The sequence below is a fragment of the Pararge aegeria genome, chromosome 21, assembly GCF_905163445.1.
Source record: "Pararge aegeria chromosome 21, ilParAegt1.1, whole genome shotgun sequence".
NCBI classification, from domain to species: domain Eukaryota; kingdom Metazoa; phylum Arthropoda; class Insecta; order Lepidoptera; family Nymphalidae; genus Pararge; species Pararge aegeria.
The window spans coordinates 7832767-7850126 of record NC_053200.1 but is presented as its reverse complement, the minus strand read 5'-3'; the positions used below and the strand labels follow the sequence as shown (position 1 = coordinate 7850126).

The window sequence follows — 17360 nt, the reverse complement described above, 5'->3', positions numbered from 1 at the left end:
TAGAACTGCAAAGTTTATTTTGTCAATATCAATAGTATGCTAATATTCCAATTCCAAGAATCTCTTTTTAGGCGGATTCTGGGATTGTTTGGTAAAACCTTAATCAAATAAAACACTTTAACTTGAAATTAGAATAAGGTTAATTGTTAATCACGACTCACGACGCATTGGCTTCTTCTGCGATCACAGAACCATTTTACCAGCGTGGGGATTATGGGCAAGCCCTACCGTTGGAAGAGACCTTTAGTAAAGCAGTGGATGTTGTACAGTGAACATATTGAAGATGAACATATTATCTTAAATAATATAGGAATGTTTACAAAATGAAACAGCAAATATTAAATTTGTGTTTTTATTTCAATACGACAACACTTGTGTATCGAAAGTATTTGCCGCGTTGTCTTTAATAACTCGCGATGGCAGTCTGCAAAGCAGCGATGTATTTATTCTGAGGATCGTATTTTTGTTGGAAAATTTTGTAACCCTCTGGGTCCTTCTCCTTGATTGCTTCCAAGAACACTTTGAAAATGTGCTTCTGTGCCTCTGTGCATTTCTCACAGGCTTGAGCAACTGCTTCCGCCATATCTTCTGCAAAAATTAGAAACATTTCAAACATCATCATCTCACGCTAGGCACGGGCTTCGTCTCTCATAGATAAGTGGGAATTGGAACTTATTTTTTGAGTCCTCCCTGGCGCAATTGCGGACGCAGCGGTCTTATGAGTGGGAGGTCCGTGTTCGATCCCCGGCGGAGGCAATTTGGAAATAATGATTTTCTGTATGTTCTCTGCTCTGGTGGGCATGGCTTTGGGCATTACTAGTTACCAGCCTAGCGACAAAGTCGTGCGGCTGAGCGATATAGGGATCCAGTACGATGCCGCCTAGAAACCAATTAGAGGTGTGGGTTTATTATAAATACTTTATCCCTAACAGACCAGCCCGCTACAATCGTGGAGTTTGGAAAGCCCTACAAAAGACCTATGTCCAGCAGTGGACGTCAATCGGTTGAAGTGATGAAGATGATCTCACTCACTTTTAAAGTCAGCAGCCTCTGCATTGCAAGTACCTATGTCGTTAAAACATCCAAGGAATGCCTTTAAACTGCCTACATCCTTTACTAAGCCATCGATATCCAAATCATCATTTTCTGTTGAATACAGATCTTTTGCTCTTGCCAATACCGTCAAAGCCGAAAGCACGATAATCCACTTCATTTTTGAAATCTGTAACAAAGGAAACATTAGGTTTTAAGGAGGCAGCAAATTAGTTGATTGCGTAAGTTGGGCAACTTTTTTAAAACTGAATATGGCCTCTACCTTGTTTCCGTCCAAAGGGCTTTTTAACCCCCGTTGCTCTCTTATAAAGAGACTGTTAGAATTTATTGTTTTTTAACGCGGGTGTGTAATATCTTCAAAGTCAGTATTTACTATGACTTAAAAAGATACATTATTTATAGAAGCGGTGATAGCCCAACTTAAGTAAGACAGTAAGAGCTCGACTTCACTTTTGGGGGGCTGAGTTCGAATCCCAGCACGCACCTCTAACTTTTCCAAGTTATGTGCGTTTTAAGTAATTAAAATATCACTTGCTTCAACGTTGAAGGAACACATCGTAAAAAACCTGCATGCCTGAGAATTCTACATAATGTTCTCAAAGGTGTGTGGAGTCCACCAAACCACACTGGCCCAGTGTGGTTTGGTGGACTCCGTGGTGGATTACGGTCTTAACCCCTTCTCATTGTGGTAGACAATGAAACAGGAGACGCGCACCCTGTAGTGGGCGTGTAATGGGTTGATATGCTGAACCTTTTATCTTGAATGTTATACGTAAGGAGTTATTTCTACTATGTTTTTTTTTTTAATGGTGTCATTATCAGTTTAAAAAAAACCGACAATGCGATTTTGAAATAAAATGAACGGACGGATAGTGGAATGAGATATGGCAAAATCTTCTTTACCCTTTGTTAGTAATTTGAAATTTCAAATATTTACGGTAGGTAGGGTAGGATAAGCCAATAGATTCTCCACTCATTACAGCAAATTACAATGTAATAATCAATATTGACACTTTAATGTATCTAAGGATGATAAGATAGTGTAATGTCGTATGGGATCTTTTGGGGCTGATATAGAAACTGTATTTATACTACAGAAAAGAGCTGTTCGATCAATATATAAAATTAGATCACGCTAATCCCTTCGTCCCAAATTTAAAGAAATAGGTATACTTTTAATATATTTATAATAATGGTATATTTATTAAACAAAACATAAGTAATTTTAAACAAAAAGTCGATATAAACAGTCGACTTACTAGAACGGACATAAATTAGTGATATCTGCATATCGTCTGAGAAAAGTACAGAAATCCTTTGTGGGGATGGGTATATGCTTTTATAACATGATACCGAAGGTAATATTAGATCTACCTTTAACTAAGTTTAAACAATATATTAAAACACATTTAACCAATTGTGGTTATTACACGATTGATGAATTCCTTAACGACAAGGCTGCTTGAAAACAGGCCACTGCGCTCTCATCTCTCACAAAACAGTAAAATTCTAAAGATTGTTAAACTATAAAATGATGTTGGAAAAGAGAAATCTGCTAAGTTTCTTGCCGGCTCTTTTCAGTGGAATCTGCCTTCCGAACCGGTGGTAGAGTCCACTGAGAAGAGAACAACACTTCGCAGGGCATGCCGGGAACACGTCCTGTAACATCTTTGTGACCCTCAATCAGAGGCGTAAAGGTGTTCAGCCTCATGAGCCTGTGATTACACCGGCAACAACGCCCTTTATACCGGAATACAGCATTGCAACCAAAAAAATCATAAATTACTTCTACACAGTCGGAAAGACATTCGGTTAGTGTTGCCCAAATTCAGTCTTGGTCTTGCAGTCTTGGTCTTGTTCTTGCGTTTTTGCAAGACCAAGACCAAGAACAAGACCGCGTATTTTTAGCAAGACCAAGACCAAGACTGACCGTGCAAGACTTGAGCAAGAACAAGACATAGCCTGCAAGACTCTTGCGTCTTGCAGCTAGGACTTAGCGCTATTTCACGGAGTAGTTAGGTGTAACAGTTCGGTGTATAGGTAGGTAGGTACGCTTAGGAATTCTATGAGACGCAAAAAACTATATCAAAGAATATGAGAAACTGGACCTATGCGCATTACGACTAATACCATAAACATAGCGAATAAAAAAATATCTATTAAAATCAAACTGAGTGCATGCATAGTTATGTTTTAACCATCGGCACTTTGATAATGCGGCATCAAAGGTTTTGTACTTACTTCTCAAAGAAATTTGCCGCTTTTCGGAAGTACATGGTTATGATACACGCGCCGGCGGCTTCTTTTGAAATCTAAAACAATCGTTGCCGCCGCGCCGAAATCATAACATTTGACACTATTCATGCAAAATAATTTCGAATTTTAAGAGTACCTACAGGTGTTCCAAAGAATAAATAAGTTTCAGAGTGCTTAGAATGAAAATGAATACATTATACTGATCACGCAAGTAGTATTATGATTAGGATAAAATGGTGAGGATAGGTAGTAGATGTCATAATAATTCATTCTAGTAAGTAATTATAATATTGATTACTTATATGGTTTTAAACTAATTACTTAGGTACTATTATTGTACATTTAGTCATTATATTTCTTAAGTTTTTACAAGAAAAAATAGCAAAAAAGTGTTCGAATATCTCTGAGAGAGATGATGAGAGTAAGTATTTACTAGCTGTGCCCGCGACTTCGTCCACGAGGAATAGTAACTTTGGAGGTATAGTGACGTTCAGGATTTATTTATTTATTTTAAAACTTCTGTCATCAAACATACAAACGAACTCTTCAGCTTTATTCAAATAAATGATAAATCGTAAAACTCTTTTATTGTTGTTCTTTAAAATACAGTCAAGTTATTGTAATTAATTTGTTTTTTTACATGTTTTAGCAAATGTAAGCTTATAAATCATAAATGTTTATTAAGAAACAGTTACTTCCATGGAAAACGACATATAGGTCAGTTGATTTTTCGAATTTCTTATCAAATCTTCAGTTATTTATTAATCTGCTTGATTTTTACTATGGCTATGTTAATTCAAGCTCACAATGTTCCAATTCTAATACGTTTTTCTAAGATTTAAAGTAAACTTTAATAAATAGTAATAGACTAATAGGTAATTGCAAGACTTGCAAGACTCTTGCTGCAAGACCAAGACCAAGACCAAGACTGGGAGCGCAAGACCAAGACCAAGACCAAGACCAGGTGTATTGGCGCAAGACCAAGACCAAGACTGGCTAAGTCTCGTCTTGTTCTTGCATTTGGGCAACACTACATTCGGTAAATATCGGTTTCAATTAAAATTCACCAGTGTCTTCATTCATAACTGATGAATATTTTTTTCTAATGAATAATATACATAAATACTTACAATTTACAGATAAACACCCAGACACTGAAAAACATTCATGTTCGTCACACGAACACGAACGTCGCAGTTGAGGGAATCGAACCTACAGCCTTGGACTCGGAAAGCAGGGCCGCTACCCACTGCGCCAATCGGCCGACTCATTTATATTTTATAAATTATTATAAATATAATCTTACCTACTCTTGAGTCGTCTCTATAAGCTGAACCGCAAAATTTAAATGAATTATCTTACGGCTATGTACCTTATAAGTTAATTACAATAACAATAATGTAGGGCTACCCCTCATATAAAAATCATAAATATAAAAATCACTACTTCGTTCAATTTTTTTGAAGTGAAACTTCTTTAGAATCGTTGTGATTTCAAACTGGATGCAACGGAAAAAACGACAGGTAAGAGACACAAATACAATAATGTGTAGGATGAAGCCGGCAAAGAATGACACAGAAATAAACATACTATTTTATCTGTTTTTTTCCTATTTAAGTTGCCAAGGAAACCGAATAATATCTAGATTAAGAAACAAACACATAAATGTATAGGACAGAGTAAGATAGAAAACATTATACATTTTTTTACCTATTCTAGTTACCATGGAAACTAACTAATAAACCTTACATTTATCCTAATAGTTCTGATACTCTACATCCACCTCAATCTCTCGTAGGCTACTTTTTAGAAGTTACACTTCCGCCGTGTGTGAATAAATTGCACAGGTTTTTTTTTTTAATAAAACATCTAATTAGTACGGCAGGGCCACTTACACTAACTATATGGAACTATATTTTTGATGGATAACTATAGCAGACGTCGGTTTTTTTTTTCAATAGAAAGTGAGCATTATTTACAATCTTGATGGTTAATCTAACCGCAGTACTTACGGTAGAACTGCAATTTCTTTGTATTTTTTCGTTAATTACGATGTTAAAATTCCAACTATTTATTTTTAAAAAGCAGACAGGCAGAAGTTTCCTAATAATATAGCGATGATGTTGACATTCTTATTTTGTGTGTGTAACGATAGTAAATATTTGCTTGTGGAAACCTCCTAAGGGTGCATTATCCATCCTTTGGGTTTTTGGCTGGTGACAACCCTGTCAGAGATATAATACAATTATCAGGTTTGAAAGTATATTGAAATACCTACAAACCAAGCTTGATTTACTTAGGTTATAGGTTATCACCGTATCGGTTACTTACCTTTATAACTCAATGTCGACATATTGTTTACTAGCGTATACCCGCGAGTTCGTCTGCTAACAATTTCTGATAAGTACCTGTGTCCCATATTAACTTTAATTCTACGACAAATTGCGTTGCAGCGCCCACCCTTTGTTTGTAACAACCAAACAACCTATAACCTTCCCCAAGAATTTTAAAGCTTGGGCTGGGATAAAAAAAAATCTTTCAAAACAATATACGACTAAGTACTCGTAGTAGACCCAGAGATTAGAGCGTTTTTCACGAAACCTCCATGGACCCTACGATATGATAAATCATATAGCTGTATTAAAATACAGCCATAGACAATTTCTTGTCAAATACAATAAGTTTTAAGTAAAATTAATCATCTGAATGTAGGTATGAATTGAAAAAAGTTGAAAGTAGGTATTAATTGAAATTAAAAATGATATGAGATCATAAAATAAAAATAAAATGTTTTTCTAAAAATTGTTTTTTTAAGAATGCACTTAAAGGAAGGTCAATGTTACTATTATAATAATACATCGATACCAATTTATTTTACCCACGCTCTCAGGGTTTAGAGGTATATTATAAATATGAGTCTTCAAGGTTAAAAGCGAATAAAAAATATAAAATAATACCTTAAATCAGCCGAGCTCAGTCTGACCAACGCAGAATATAAAGTTAAATGTTTCACATGCATTAAAACTATTCCTTTTATACAATCCCGTGCATCTGTGAGGTCGTGTGCATACGTTAAGAGAATTCCATTGTTGTCTAAATCAGTTTTTTTGCTTGGTGCTGATAGGTTAATTTTTTTTTACAATAAACGTGTTGTGCATGCGCATTTTAATTTCAGGCTAACTAGACGGTTCTCGAGTCTTGTAAGCAGGAGGTCCCCCGCTGGGGAAATTTGATAATGAAGAAGGATTTTTTCTGGGCCAGTCTAGCGGCAGGCTTTGGTGTCTATTTACCACCCTACCGACAAAGACGTGCTGCCGAAAGCGATTAAGCGTTGCGGGACTCTTTAGCTGCCCTAAATACCAATAGCTGTAATTGTAGACAAGAGCCACTTGTGTTGGAATAAAAATAATTAAAATAATGAATTCTAATAATTGTCAATAAGTAGGTAAATTACAATAGTAACGCATACTGAATGTGCCACGCCTTTTGATTCGAGCCAGTCTGAGTTCGTTTTGTTTGGAATTGGAATAGCAAACAGAATGGAACAAGAACCGGTGTATTCTTAAATTTAGAACAATCAAGAAAAATTTGCACTAAGAAATTAACTTACAAAAACGAATAATATATAATAGCTTAACACAGTGTTAAATACCTGCCTACTTTCTGGTCACCCGAGGACTATATTAAATAAGAAATACACCAGGGTTTCCCAACCTGGGCGCAATAGAAAGTACAGAAGTGCGCCGCCGCCCGCGAGGCGCTCCTTCTATATTTAAAAAAAAGGCCTTCTTGCAGCAGTGTCACCGCTTTTCGTAATGACGATACTGACTGACAAACGATTACCTACGATTTTTTAAAGCGACTGAAACCACAGGGTATTGCCATTTTATAAATACAGTTCTATTATTCTAGTATTCTTTATTTTGCTCTGTCTCAAATATTGGATAGAAGCTGTCGTTACTTTTCGGAAATCCATGATATATTATGAAAATTAAGCTTAACTCCACACCAAACAGATCTTCTTAATAATTATTCATTGTAAAGTCAACATCTCCTGAGGATGCTCCGGTTTCGGGGCGAAACGTGGGTAGAGGGTACATTGCCAAAGATCTGTTTGGTGTGGAGTACAATGATTGAAGAAATTATAAATTACACCACACAGTTTCCTCTGCTTTTCGCTGAGTATAGCAAATTAAGCTTAATTTTGTTGTTTATTTTTAGGCATTTTTACCATCTCTGATAATATTAATTAAATGTTTTTGCTTATTTGACTTACAGTCATGGATCTTCTGTCGTACCTAAAAACTAAAACACTCGATAAATAGTATAAAATAAATACCATAGATCTTGCTCCATAAAATAAAGATGAATGAAAAATTATGTTTAATAAAATATAGCAAATGACAAGAATGTTATAAAAGTAATTATAACATTTTAATCTAATAAGCGTCAACCGCTTTTTCAAAATCGTCGAAGTATTTGTCTTCGGGATCGTACTTCAGTCTGAAGCTGATGTATTCTTCAGGTAAAGCAGCCTTAAGTCCCCGAAGAAAGCCATGTGCCAAATGTTTCTGAGCATCGTTGCACTTTTCACATTTGGTCATAAGAGACTCGGGAATTATTTCTGGAATTAAAATGTAATGTAAAATTAAATACTCTAACATTAAAAGCACGTTTTAGAAAGTAAAGAGACACATGGTCGTAGGATCAAGATATCTTCCTTTTTTATATAAATGCATTTCTTGTATCAAAGCTTAAATTGCTGCCTCGTCTGTGTACTGCACATGGTTCTGTTTATTTTATATGAAGGTATTAAAAATAACAAACATTAAAAAAAGAATATAAGCTTCACCACCAGCTTAATGTGCGCAACAACGCTAATTTCCTAATTCCAGGGCGCTTCTGAGAATATCTTATTTATTTATTTATTTATAGTGTATGTATGTACCATAAATTGTGATTGTGAACATATGATACATGAAGTGTACAAAGGAAAGCTTATCTCTATAAGAGATCTCTTCCAGCTATCCCAGGTGGGAGTAAGATGATTTGATTTGGGTATAGGTCAAATAAAGGTACAATATACTAAATGATAACTACTAAAACTGTGCAATATATCTAAATATTAACAAAATTCTACACATGGTTATCTTGAAAGTAAAACTCGATACCCCACAATTTTTAACATGCCCGAAAATTTTACCATTAGACCAATGAGGCAGAAAGTACTTTTACACTCGATATGTAAGATTTTTATGGCTGGAATTTATTGAATTATTACTTTTAAGGCTGGCGTGGGCACATTTTCTCCATGGAGAAAGAAGACCTTTAATTATCTTTGCCCACAGTTTTATTCAAGTTCCGAGCATGGGCGCACGGAAATACGGGAATAAACATCTCCTTTTCCCTGTTGATTTTCTTTGGCAGGTGGACAAGTAAATTTTATCCCTTGTGAGTGGATATAATCAGGTATTTTTTATTTGTCTCCGTTCTATGTTAGCCGAATATATCTACGTTTAAAACGGGGGTAAAATTCTTCTTTTCCCTGTTGACGTACTTTGGCAGGTGGAAAAGTAAATTTTATCTCGTATCAGTGGTTATTTAAAAATATTGACTACGGTCTATGGAAGCCGTGCTAGAAGACTAAGTTTTAAGACATTACATTCATTTACTTAATGATGATGGCAAATACGTACTTTTGTAACTTGCCGTCCGTTCCGAACAAGGCGCTCTGTCCAAAAAGCAGTCCACATAGCGCTGCAATCTTTCTATTTCAGCAACCACTTCCTCCATGTTCAGATTATCATCTGCTGTCGTATAATACTCGACGTTAGCAGCTGCGAGGGAGATTAACGCGAAGACTACGATTACCTTCATTTTTCAGAACCTAGAAAAGAATACATAATATCGTGTAATTACAGGCGGGCACACGTAGGTGTTAACACCTGCGTTTCTAATTGGTGGACACAGGGCGGCATGTTGCAGGAGACGTGCTCCTTTCATGACCTGTGAAGTGTTGCTTTGTTTATAGGCGATTATGTTTTTCCACTTATAAAGAGAAGGGAGTTCTGCTTTTCTTGAATCCTTTAATTATTACTAACTTAAAAGTTAAAACATGTTTTCAGTATAAATAGCGAGCAAATCGTGTGGTGGTGTAAGTCGGTGGTTTCGGCTTCGATCCATTATAGGCGCAATTCGGGAATTTATAATTTCAGAATTTTCGTTCCGTTACGATGCCGCGTAGACACTAGTTAGCCGTGGTCTCTAATATATACCCATAACAGATTAACCCGTCTTAAAATGTGATATACACTGTAAATATACCTACTGATTATTTTAATCGCCAAACATCGAGAGCCCTATTAATCTATCCGATACACATAGTAACACTAATCAATATTCAAAATTCACCGAGTATAAAATTTTTGAAAGTCTGTTAAAATACTTACGGGAGAACTGCACGGTTCTTAAGAGATATATGATTCTAAACGTATATATCAGATTGCCTTTCAATTTATACTTCCTTTGACATTTATTTAATAACTATAATTAAATTCGTTAATCACTAAAGCTATTTTAGTGTCATTATCGTCAATTTCATCACTATCACTAGAAATAAAGTAAGTCATATTTTAAATAGATGTTTTTTTTTAAATCTCGGCCATTAGGTATGTTATGAATGTTTTATTTCGAAAATGTGTTAAAAAACAACGTTTAATAGGTATAATCTTTTATTTCATTGAAATGAAATATTTAGCTTTACAAAATATACCTTTAAAGGATTAAAAAATGTAAGTCGTTTCACCCTTTTAATTTTCCGGTACAACAGCCTTTGGTTGATTATCTGCAAAAGAGTCTCTCAAAAATGTATTAAGAGTGCCGTAACGACTAAGTGAGTGAGGGAATACAGAGTACAATACAGTGTTTGCGCACACACTTGTGTACTTTAATAACTCACGCGTAGTTAGAAAATCTCTCTGGAGTTCGACCACCGTATCCAAAATAGGTTTCATTAAAATCAGAAAACTTTATTTTTTATAATTTTGTGAATTATTGCGTAATTAATTTGTAAGACCCTAAATTCCTCAACACTATCTTAATGTTCATTGGATCCATTTCGTTTAACTACGTCCAATTCTGAGGATTTCTGGAAGAGTTTTCAGATAATTGAAATATACACGAAACTTAAACTGAATTACTCACTGGTCTAATAGATCACATCGTTTCTGCAAAAAAAGATAGCATAAACTTTAATCATGAAAATTTTATTTAAGTCCTTTTGTAAAACAGAATGAACACTACCTACTGCCTATTGCTTTTCCACATCAAACAGCATTTGAAATTATAAGATACATCTGTCTTTCTGTGAATAATTACAGAATAATAATTGTCATCGTCATCACAATAACCCATTACCGGCCCACGACGGTGCATGGGTCTCCTCCCACACTGAGAAGGGATTAGTCCGTAGTCCACCACGCTGGCCCTGCGCGGTTTGGTGGGCTCTACACGCCTTTGAGCACATTATGGAGAACTTTCAGGCAGGTCATGATGTTTTTCTTCACCGTTAAAGCAAGTGATATTTTAATTGCTTAAAACGCACATCATTTATAAAAGTTGGATGCGTTCTGGGATTCGAACTCGGCCCCCTGAAAGTGAAGTCGAAGCCCTTACTAGTAGACCATCACCGCTTCGACTATAATAGTATAAGCTATATAATTACTACCCACTTTGCTAGACAATTATCTCTGGTAGACTGGCCTCCGTCAGCGCAGTTTACATCTGGACTAAAGTATGTCTTGCTAGCATCAAGTGCGTGAGACGTTTAAAATTCTGGCTGATATCAATGGAAAGGAAGCAAAAAATATAGATAGTTAAATATAGATTATTATGGTTACAACTTCCAACACGCACCTCTAACTTTTTGGTACGGTGAAGAATAACACCGTGAGGAAACCTGCATGCCTGAGATTTCTTTATAATTCTCTCAAAGGCTTGTGCAGTCCACCAATCCGCACTGGGTGGAATACGCCCTACTTCCTTCTTATTGTGAGCGGAGACCCGTACCCTGCAATGATCGGTTGATGGGTTTGATATGATGATGATAATTAAACTTTTATCATAAATATTTTCTCAAAAATGCTCTGCAGTTTACAGCAAATTTACATCATCATCATATAATTCGCATTAGTATACTTTTTAGTGGATTTTATGTGGGGAGTCGCTTTTTGGGTAACTTTGTCCTAAATCTATTTATTTGAGAAAGATGACTTTGTTGAAAAGATGTAAGGTGCCCATTTTATAGGCTATAAAAACTGCATCAATATATAAAAAGCTTTTCAAAAATTAAATGATAATTAAAGTTTAACTTTAATTTGTCTTAAAATAAAAAAATGCATTTATTTCCTGTAGGCCTAATATAAGCAAGGTTCGAAAGGGAGATTCTACCAAGAAAAAGCCGGCAAGAAACTCAGCAGTCGCTCTTTTCTACAACAGCCTTTGGCTGATCAACTATTTACATTTTACATTTTAACATTCATTTTACAACCTTGTAAGAGATAAAACGTAGCCGAATGGCAACCTAATCAGTAAGAAATCCATCAATTGTATAGTAACCTCACTGTAAAAAATGTGCTTTATCATATTCTATAAACTTATGCATAAGAAGGTCCTTAGGAATCATATTATAAAAGAGTATGCTCAATCTCACAAATGACTTCTGTACCTTTCGCAGACGATATGCAGATGACACTAATTTATGATCATTTCAACTGTTTATATCCACTTTTAAAATAGAATATACGAGTAATTTGTTGAAAACGAGAAATAGATTTGATTGCTTCTACTTTCCTTATTGTCTATTTTTATTTATTAAGATTTCAGCCTGGAATAATAGTAGATACGTGTATAGCAAGCCCGAACAAAACGCGCTAACGTACTGCTTTATTCGCTTGCTCTGATAAAATTAGATTCCATGTAGAACAAAAATATTGTTCTTGAATCGATCTTTTCTGGAGTCCGTGTAGCCATAAACCTGTCTAATACAAATAAACAGCAATTTTAAGTGGAAAACAATTTATAAAGATATGATTTTCAACTGTCATTATTAGGCATAAATTATTAAATCCTTACAAATAAACTATTTTTATTATTAAGGCAATTTTTTTTGATACACCTTGCTCTTATGTTGATAAACCTTCATGTTGTTAGGTCGTTTAGTTTAGGAGATATTAAACAATTAAAATAATAATCATAATAAATGTATTTAATCCATAATGGTGAAAACATTACAAATACTTGTTTTATAAAAAACAGTTTTCTTTATCAATATAAATTAAGTTAAATAAATGTATGTGAGAGGAGTTTTCGTCTACGACTAAGGTTGTGTATTAAACTTCGTTTCCCATTGTATACGCGTGTGAAACCGGGGGGAACAGCTAGTTAATATTAAATAAATGTTACCTGGTCACATCAGGGTTTATTTTGATTTTTTTTTCATTAAAATCGAGAAACAGCCTATGATAGTATAAAGTATTTAGTTTCATGATAAATATTAATAAACTGCAAAAGGTGAGACGTATCGCATGTAGAAACAAAACCAAACTACGCAAATAATTGAGGAATTCTCCACATTTAGAAGTTGGTTTAATATATTATTACAACATGAATTAAAATTTATTGTTTCGATTATGAAAAGGACTTAGGTCTATAAAAATTCTGGGACAACAATAAAAAAATGTTAATTTTTTTTTAAGCATATAATTCTTTGAACACAGTTATTAGAAAAACTAGTACACCCAAAATGACTTCCGTTAGCAGGCATAATATCGAATGATAAAAAGTTGCGATCGTTCTTTTACAAGTTTATAGGTCATAACAATTTGTTATGAATAAATTAATATTTAGATATCTCCTTTTCCAAATTCTCGAAGTATTTGCTTTCAGGGTCATACTTTTGTCTGAAGGTTTGGTATTCTTCAGCATACTTGGCCTTTAATCCCTGCAGGAACTTCCAGAAAATATGTTTTTGAGCTGAGTTGCATCTTTTGCAAGCTTGTGCAATAGCCTCAGGAAATATTTCTGAAAAAATGCATTTTTTTATACGCAGTGTCTGCTTGATTTAATGAGTATAAGGAAGTTGGGTGTTTGTATCCTTTCTGAATAAAATCACTTCGCACAGGCTGGTGTCGAACTTTTTAATAATATTCTTGGATCGGAATAACATGCAGTTATATTCTAAAATATTTGCCGCGAGATGACGGCAGATCATAATAAAGTTGCCACCGCCCCTTTCTCTTCCCACGGGTGTCGCACGTGACGACTAAGGGAAAAAAACAGAGAACGGGTAGCAGTGTCCTCTTTGCTATTACTACCATCTACTGCGATCATCAACCAATCTGCCCAGCGGGGTGACTATGGGCTATCTCTCCCCTTGGTAGACGCATTTAGTCCATCAGTGTACCGTTATAGGCTATTCAAATCGGGCTGCAACACATCTTGTTAGTCCTCGGAAAGATAAAATTGTATTGTTTAAGATAAGAAATGTTTTAAAATAAATTACGAAATCTTTAGATACAGAACATTCTAGAATTTCCTTAAAAGTTACGCTCAGAAAAATTTTGTCATCAGAAGAAAATAACAAGGATCCTTGTGAGAATGGGTCTAACAACCCTTCAAACTTTTACAGAAATCTGAGATTTCTCGAAAAATTTTAAACATCACTTGTTTGAATATACAAAATCATAAATTTAAATTTAAATTTGTCTAAAACACCTGACCAAGAATTAGTGGAGTCCTTGGGGAACTGTAACTTGTGTTGTGGAGTTCTTTCCAGGAGTAGTAAAACTACAGAATTCGGCATAACAGCACCAAACTTCAGTGTTAGTATTCAAACCCCGGAACCCAAACTTCTAACAATACGTACTTTTGTAGCTATCTGCCAGTTCGGGACAAGGTGCTCTATCCATATAGCAGTCTAAGAACTGCTTTGCTCTAGGCTGGTCGGCAAAAAAAGCATCCACATCAATGTTGTCATCGCCGGTAGTATAGAAATCCTCAGTCATCGCAAAGCCGACAAGCGCCAACAGTATAAGTACGAGTTTCATTTTAGTATAGGATCTGGAGCAAATCATAAATATTACTTAGTTTTTTTGCTAAATCATTAATGTATTTTAGGGATCTGTGTTATATGGCGATATAATTAAAACCATTTACCATCACTTTGATGTCCTTTTATTTTTATTTTGTTATAGTTGTTTAAGTATACCTATCGATTTTTAAGGTTAAGCAAATTTATATCGTATTCTATTAAAACATTAGCATTCTTAAAGTATAGTTTTTTATTGGTCATCAACCGCCGAACTTCTTGAAATTTAGTACAGGATATCTTCTGACAAATTCAAATAATATACGTCTGGTAGGAGGTTACGGCCGGGGCTGGTGGACACTACCAACGAAAAAATGCTGCCAATGTATCGTTCCTCGTCCGCCTTAGGCACCGTACCCTCGCCTGTTATACTCCTAACATGTGAGCCCGTAACCACCTTAGACTGCAGTCAAGGGCTAACTTGAAATGTAATATAAAATAATAATTATATTAACGATTTTTTATCTCGTAAGAATTATTTATGATGAATAAATTATTTACAAATATAAATACATACCCGCGCTTGTTGTAACGAGAAAACAGCTCGTCTAATACAGACAATTAAATGCTATCCAGATATTTATAGGAATGTGTTACTAATTGCTCCTATATTACGTTAATTTTGAAACAGATTTGCGTTGTCACCAAATAGCGCTTAGTTAACTTGTATGCTACCGAGTATTTTTCCAGTATTAGCTTAACTAGTCTCCTCATTGGGTACCACTTTTTAACGATCTACAGTAGTGCAAAGAGCCCTTTAAGTTTTATCACATGCCTATCTGTTTGTACCTATAGTAATTTTATTCGGGAGCTATTAAATTAGTGACCCAGAATTTTTCCGCAGTTATAGGAACTTCATACGTCTAAACAGGGGAGGATATTAAATCTATAATTAGCAATAAAGTGGCAATAGTTGACTTATTTTCGTACGAAGTATAAACAAAGTTAAAATAAAATAATATATTCGACTAAATCACAAACCTTGACCAAGGTTTTTACCTGTGACCAATTGGTGGTTAATAATGAGTGTGTGAAAAAGAGCCAACTATTAGTGAACCGCAAATGCAGTTTTTTTATTTTGCTTTGTAACTTTATTGGCAACTATTTTTGTCTATGGTTGCCTGAAAGAGATAGCTATATTTCGATACATCATAAACTGGATTCAAAATCGACCTGTTTTAATACTTGACCATACCCAAGATCACTACTTTCTATGGTTTTAAAACCCCTTTTTCTTACTCTTTTTCTTTTGGTAGTCCAGTATCCTTTGTATATAAAAGTCTCCAGGATGCAGTGTTAGCAAAAAAGTATATCTCTTATATAGATCGTACAATGAGTCACAGCTACAGATTTTATCGCATGGATCGGTTGGCAATAGGCGATCCAGGCGTTGAAATTCTTAAACTAGCTGATTATATTCTCAAACGCCCGTTAGACTAGATCATATTATATCGCCCATATATGCAAATTTTTGAGCAATTCTGCTGGCTCCGCTAAGTTTAAGTAAATATTTCAAGATGCTGATAAAGTCCTCATAGGTTATAGACCGCAAAGGTTCATTTGGTGCAGGAAAAGTCTGGCGGGTAAATACAGTATGCCAGATCTGCGATATTTTGGTGTAAACAGTTACCATACCGAGGTAATTTCTAACTATTAGGATGTTTATGTTTTTTTTTAATTATGTCTGTTCTTTTTGTTTTATTTTTTAATGACGTCAGACGATATTAGTAAAAATCTTATGGGTGGCCAATCACAAAGATACTGGCTAATGGTAAACCTATTAGGTGTCTATCCGATTAATGTTAACAATATTACGTAACTACGTTTGCGTTGATACCTCATTCCCTATTCTCTGACCGCACCTCACACCGTAGAAATAAATTCCACCCTCATCATCTGGTATTCTAATACTGTTCGAAATACCAGATCCTTTCTACTGCCCACTTGCAAATTATGGAACAATCTCCCATCTGATGTGTTTCCTGAAAAATACAATTTAGGGTTTATTCAAGGGGCGGATAAACCAATTCCTCGGTGGCTCCTCTGGTGCTGCAGATGTTTATGGGTGGCGGTGATCACTTAACATCAGGTGACCCACTTGCTCGTTTGCCCGCTATTAATAATAAAAAAAACTACGGAATATTATCTTATTTAACCAAAACCTTTTTCATATCTTCGATACCTTTATCCGCTTGGATTTTTTTTTTCACAAACAGACATTTTTTTACAAATAGTACGGCATGGGCATGAGATATTTTCAAAGTACAAAATGATGATCTTCTCCCATAGTTTATCCAATAGTTTTATCTACAGAGCACGGGTGAAAATAATATCCTAATAATATACGTGTAATATCAAACAGGGGTAAACTTCTCCAGTGTTACAATCTACAATCTTTGTCAATCTTACAATACTGGATACGATCTTTGTCCCCGGCCTTATACTGTGCTAGTGTGAACTACCCATTCACATAACTACTAATTAAGTTTGATAAACAAAATTAAATTAAACATTAATTGTTAATTGTGCAATTAGCATTATCGTCTCGTGAATTAGTATTATTATCTTATAAAATTATATAAAAACAAAATACAACAAAGACTTCCAACAAATCTCACAAAATATAAGAGTAGACAGTGATAGAGAATTCATTTTACTGATGCGCAAGGTATGTTCGACTCAAGTGCTCGCTAAATCAGTTTGGGTCCAGTGTAACTTATACTTTTAATTTATTAAATGTTGTAGTTATTAATTTATTCATTTTATCGTCTTTCAGGAGATACGGTGTCGCTCAAAATGAAATCCATTATCTTTTTTGGATTAATTGCTTTCGTAACAGCACAAACGCTGGACCTTAATTCGCTTGCCAAATCTCCTTCTCTGCAATATCTTTTTGAATGCCGTC

General features: G+C 34.9%; 2 protein-coding genes across 2 annotated transcripts; both read right to left on the bottom strand.

Moving 5' to 3' along the window:
• Positions 1-338: 338 nt before the first annotated feature.
• On the bottom strand, positions 339-9783 carry LOC120633423. Its single transcript, XM_039903631.1, has 7 exons — positions 9759-9783; positions 9006-9196; positions 7758-7933; positions 5486-5534; positions 4620-4639; positions 1033-1222; positions 339-588 (listed from the first exon to the last, which is right to left on the bottom strand). The coding sequence occupies exons 2-7, from the start codon at positions 9184-9186 to the stop codon at positions 404-406; spliced, it is 801 nt and encodes a 266-aa protein (XP_039759565.1). The 5' UTR covers positions 9187-9196; positions 9759-9783; the 3' UTR covers positions 339-403.
• Positions 9784-13087: 3304 nt separating this feature from the next.
• Positions 13088-14993, bottom strand: LOC120633076 (ejaculatory bulb-specific protein 3-like). The gene is made up of 3 exons (XM_039903170.1): positions 14973-14993; positions 14234-14427; positions 13088-13389 (listed from the first exon to the last, which is right to left on the bottom strand). Exons 2-3 carry the CDS (start codon positions 14412-14414, stop codon positions 13205-13207), a joined length of 366 nt encoding a protein of 121 aa, XP_039759104.1. The 5' UTR covers positions 14415-14427; positions 14973-14993; the 3' UTR covers positions 13088-13204.
• Positions 14994-17360: the final 2367 nt, after the last annotated feature.

Bases quoted from the DNA above. Each gene is read 5' to 3' on its own strand.
- LOC120633076 (XM_039903170.1), bottom strand. From the start codon at position 14,414: ATGAAACTCGTACTTATACTGTTGGCGCTTGTCGGCTTTGCGATGACT. The intron at 13,390-14,233 runs GTACGTATTGTT...GCATTTTTTCAG, and splicing joins ACTGGCAGATAGCTACAAAA to AAATATTTCCTGAGGCTATT.
- LOC120633423 (XM_039903631.1), bottom strand. From the start codon at position 9,186: ATGAAGGTAATCGTAGTCTTCGCGTTAATCTCCCTCGCAGCTGCTAAC. The intron at 1,223-4,619 runs GTAGGTAAGATT...CCTTTGTTACAG, and splicing joins CTTATAGAGACGACTCAAGA to ATTTCAAAAATGAAGTGGAT. The intron at 589-1,032 runs GTGAGTGAGATC...TAATTTTTGCAG, and splicing joins AGAGGCTGCTGACTTTAAAA to AAGATATGGCGGAAGCAGTT.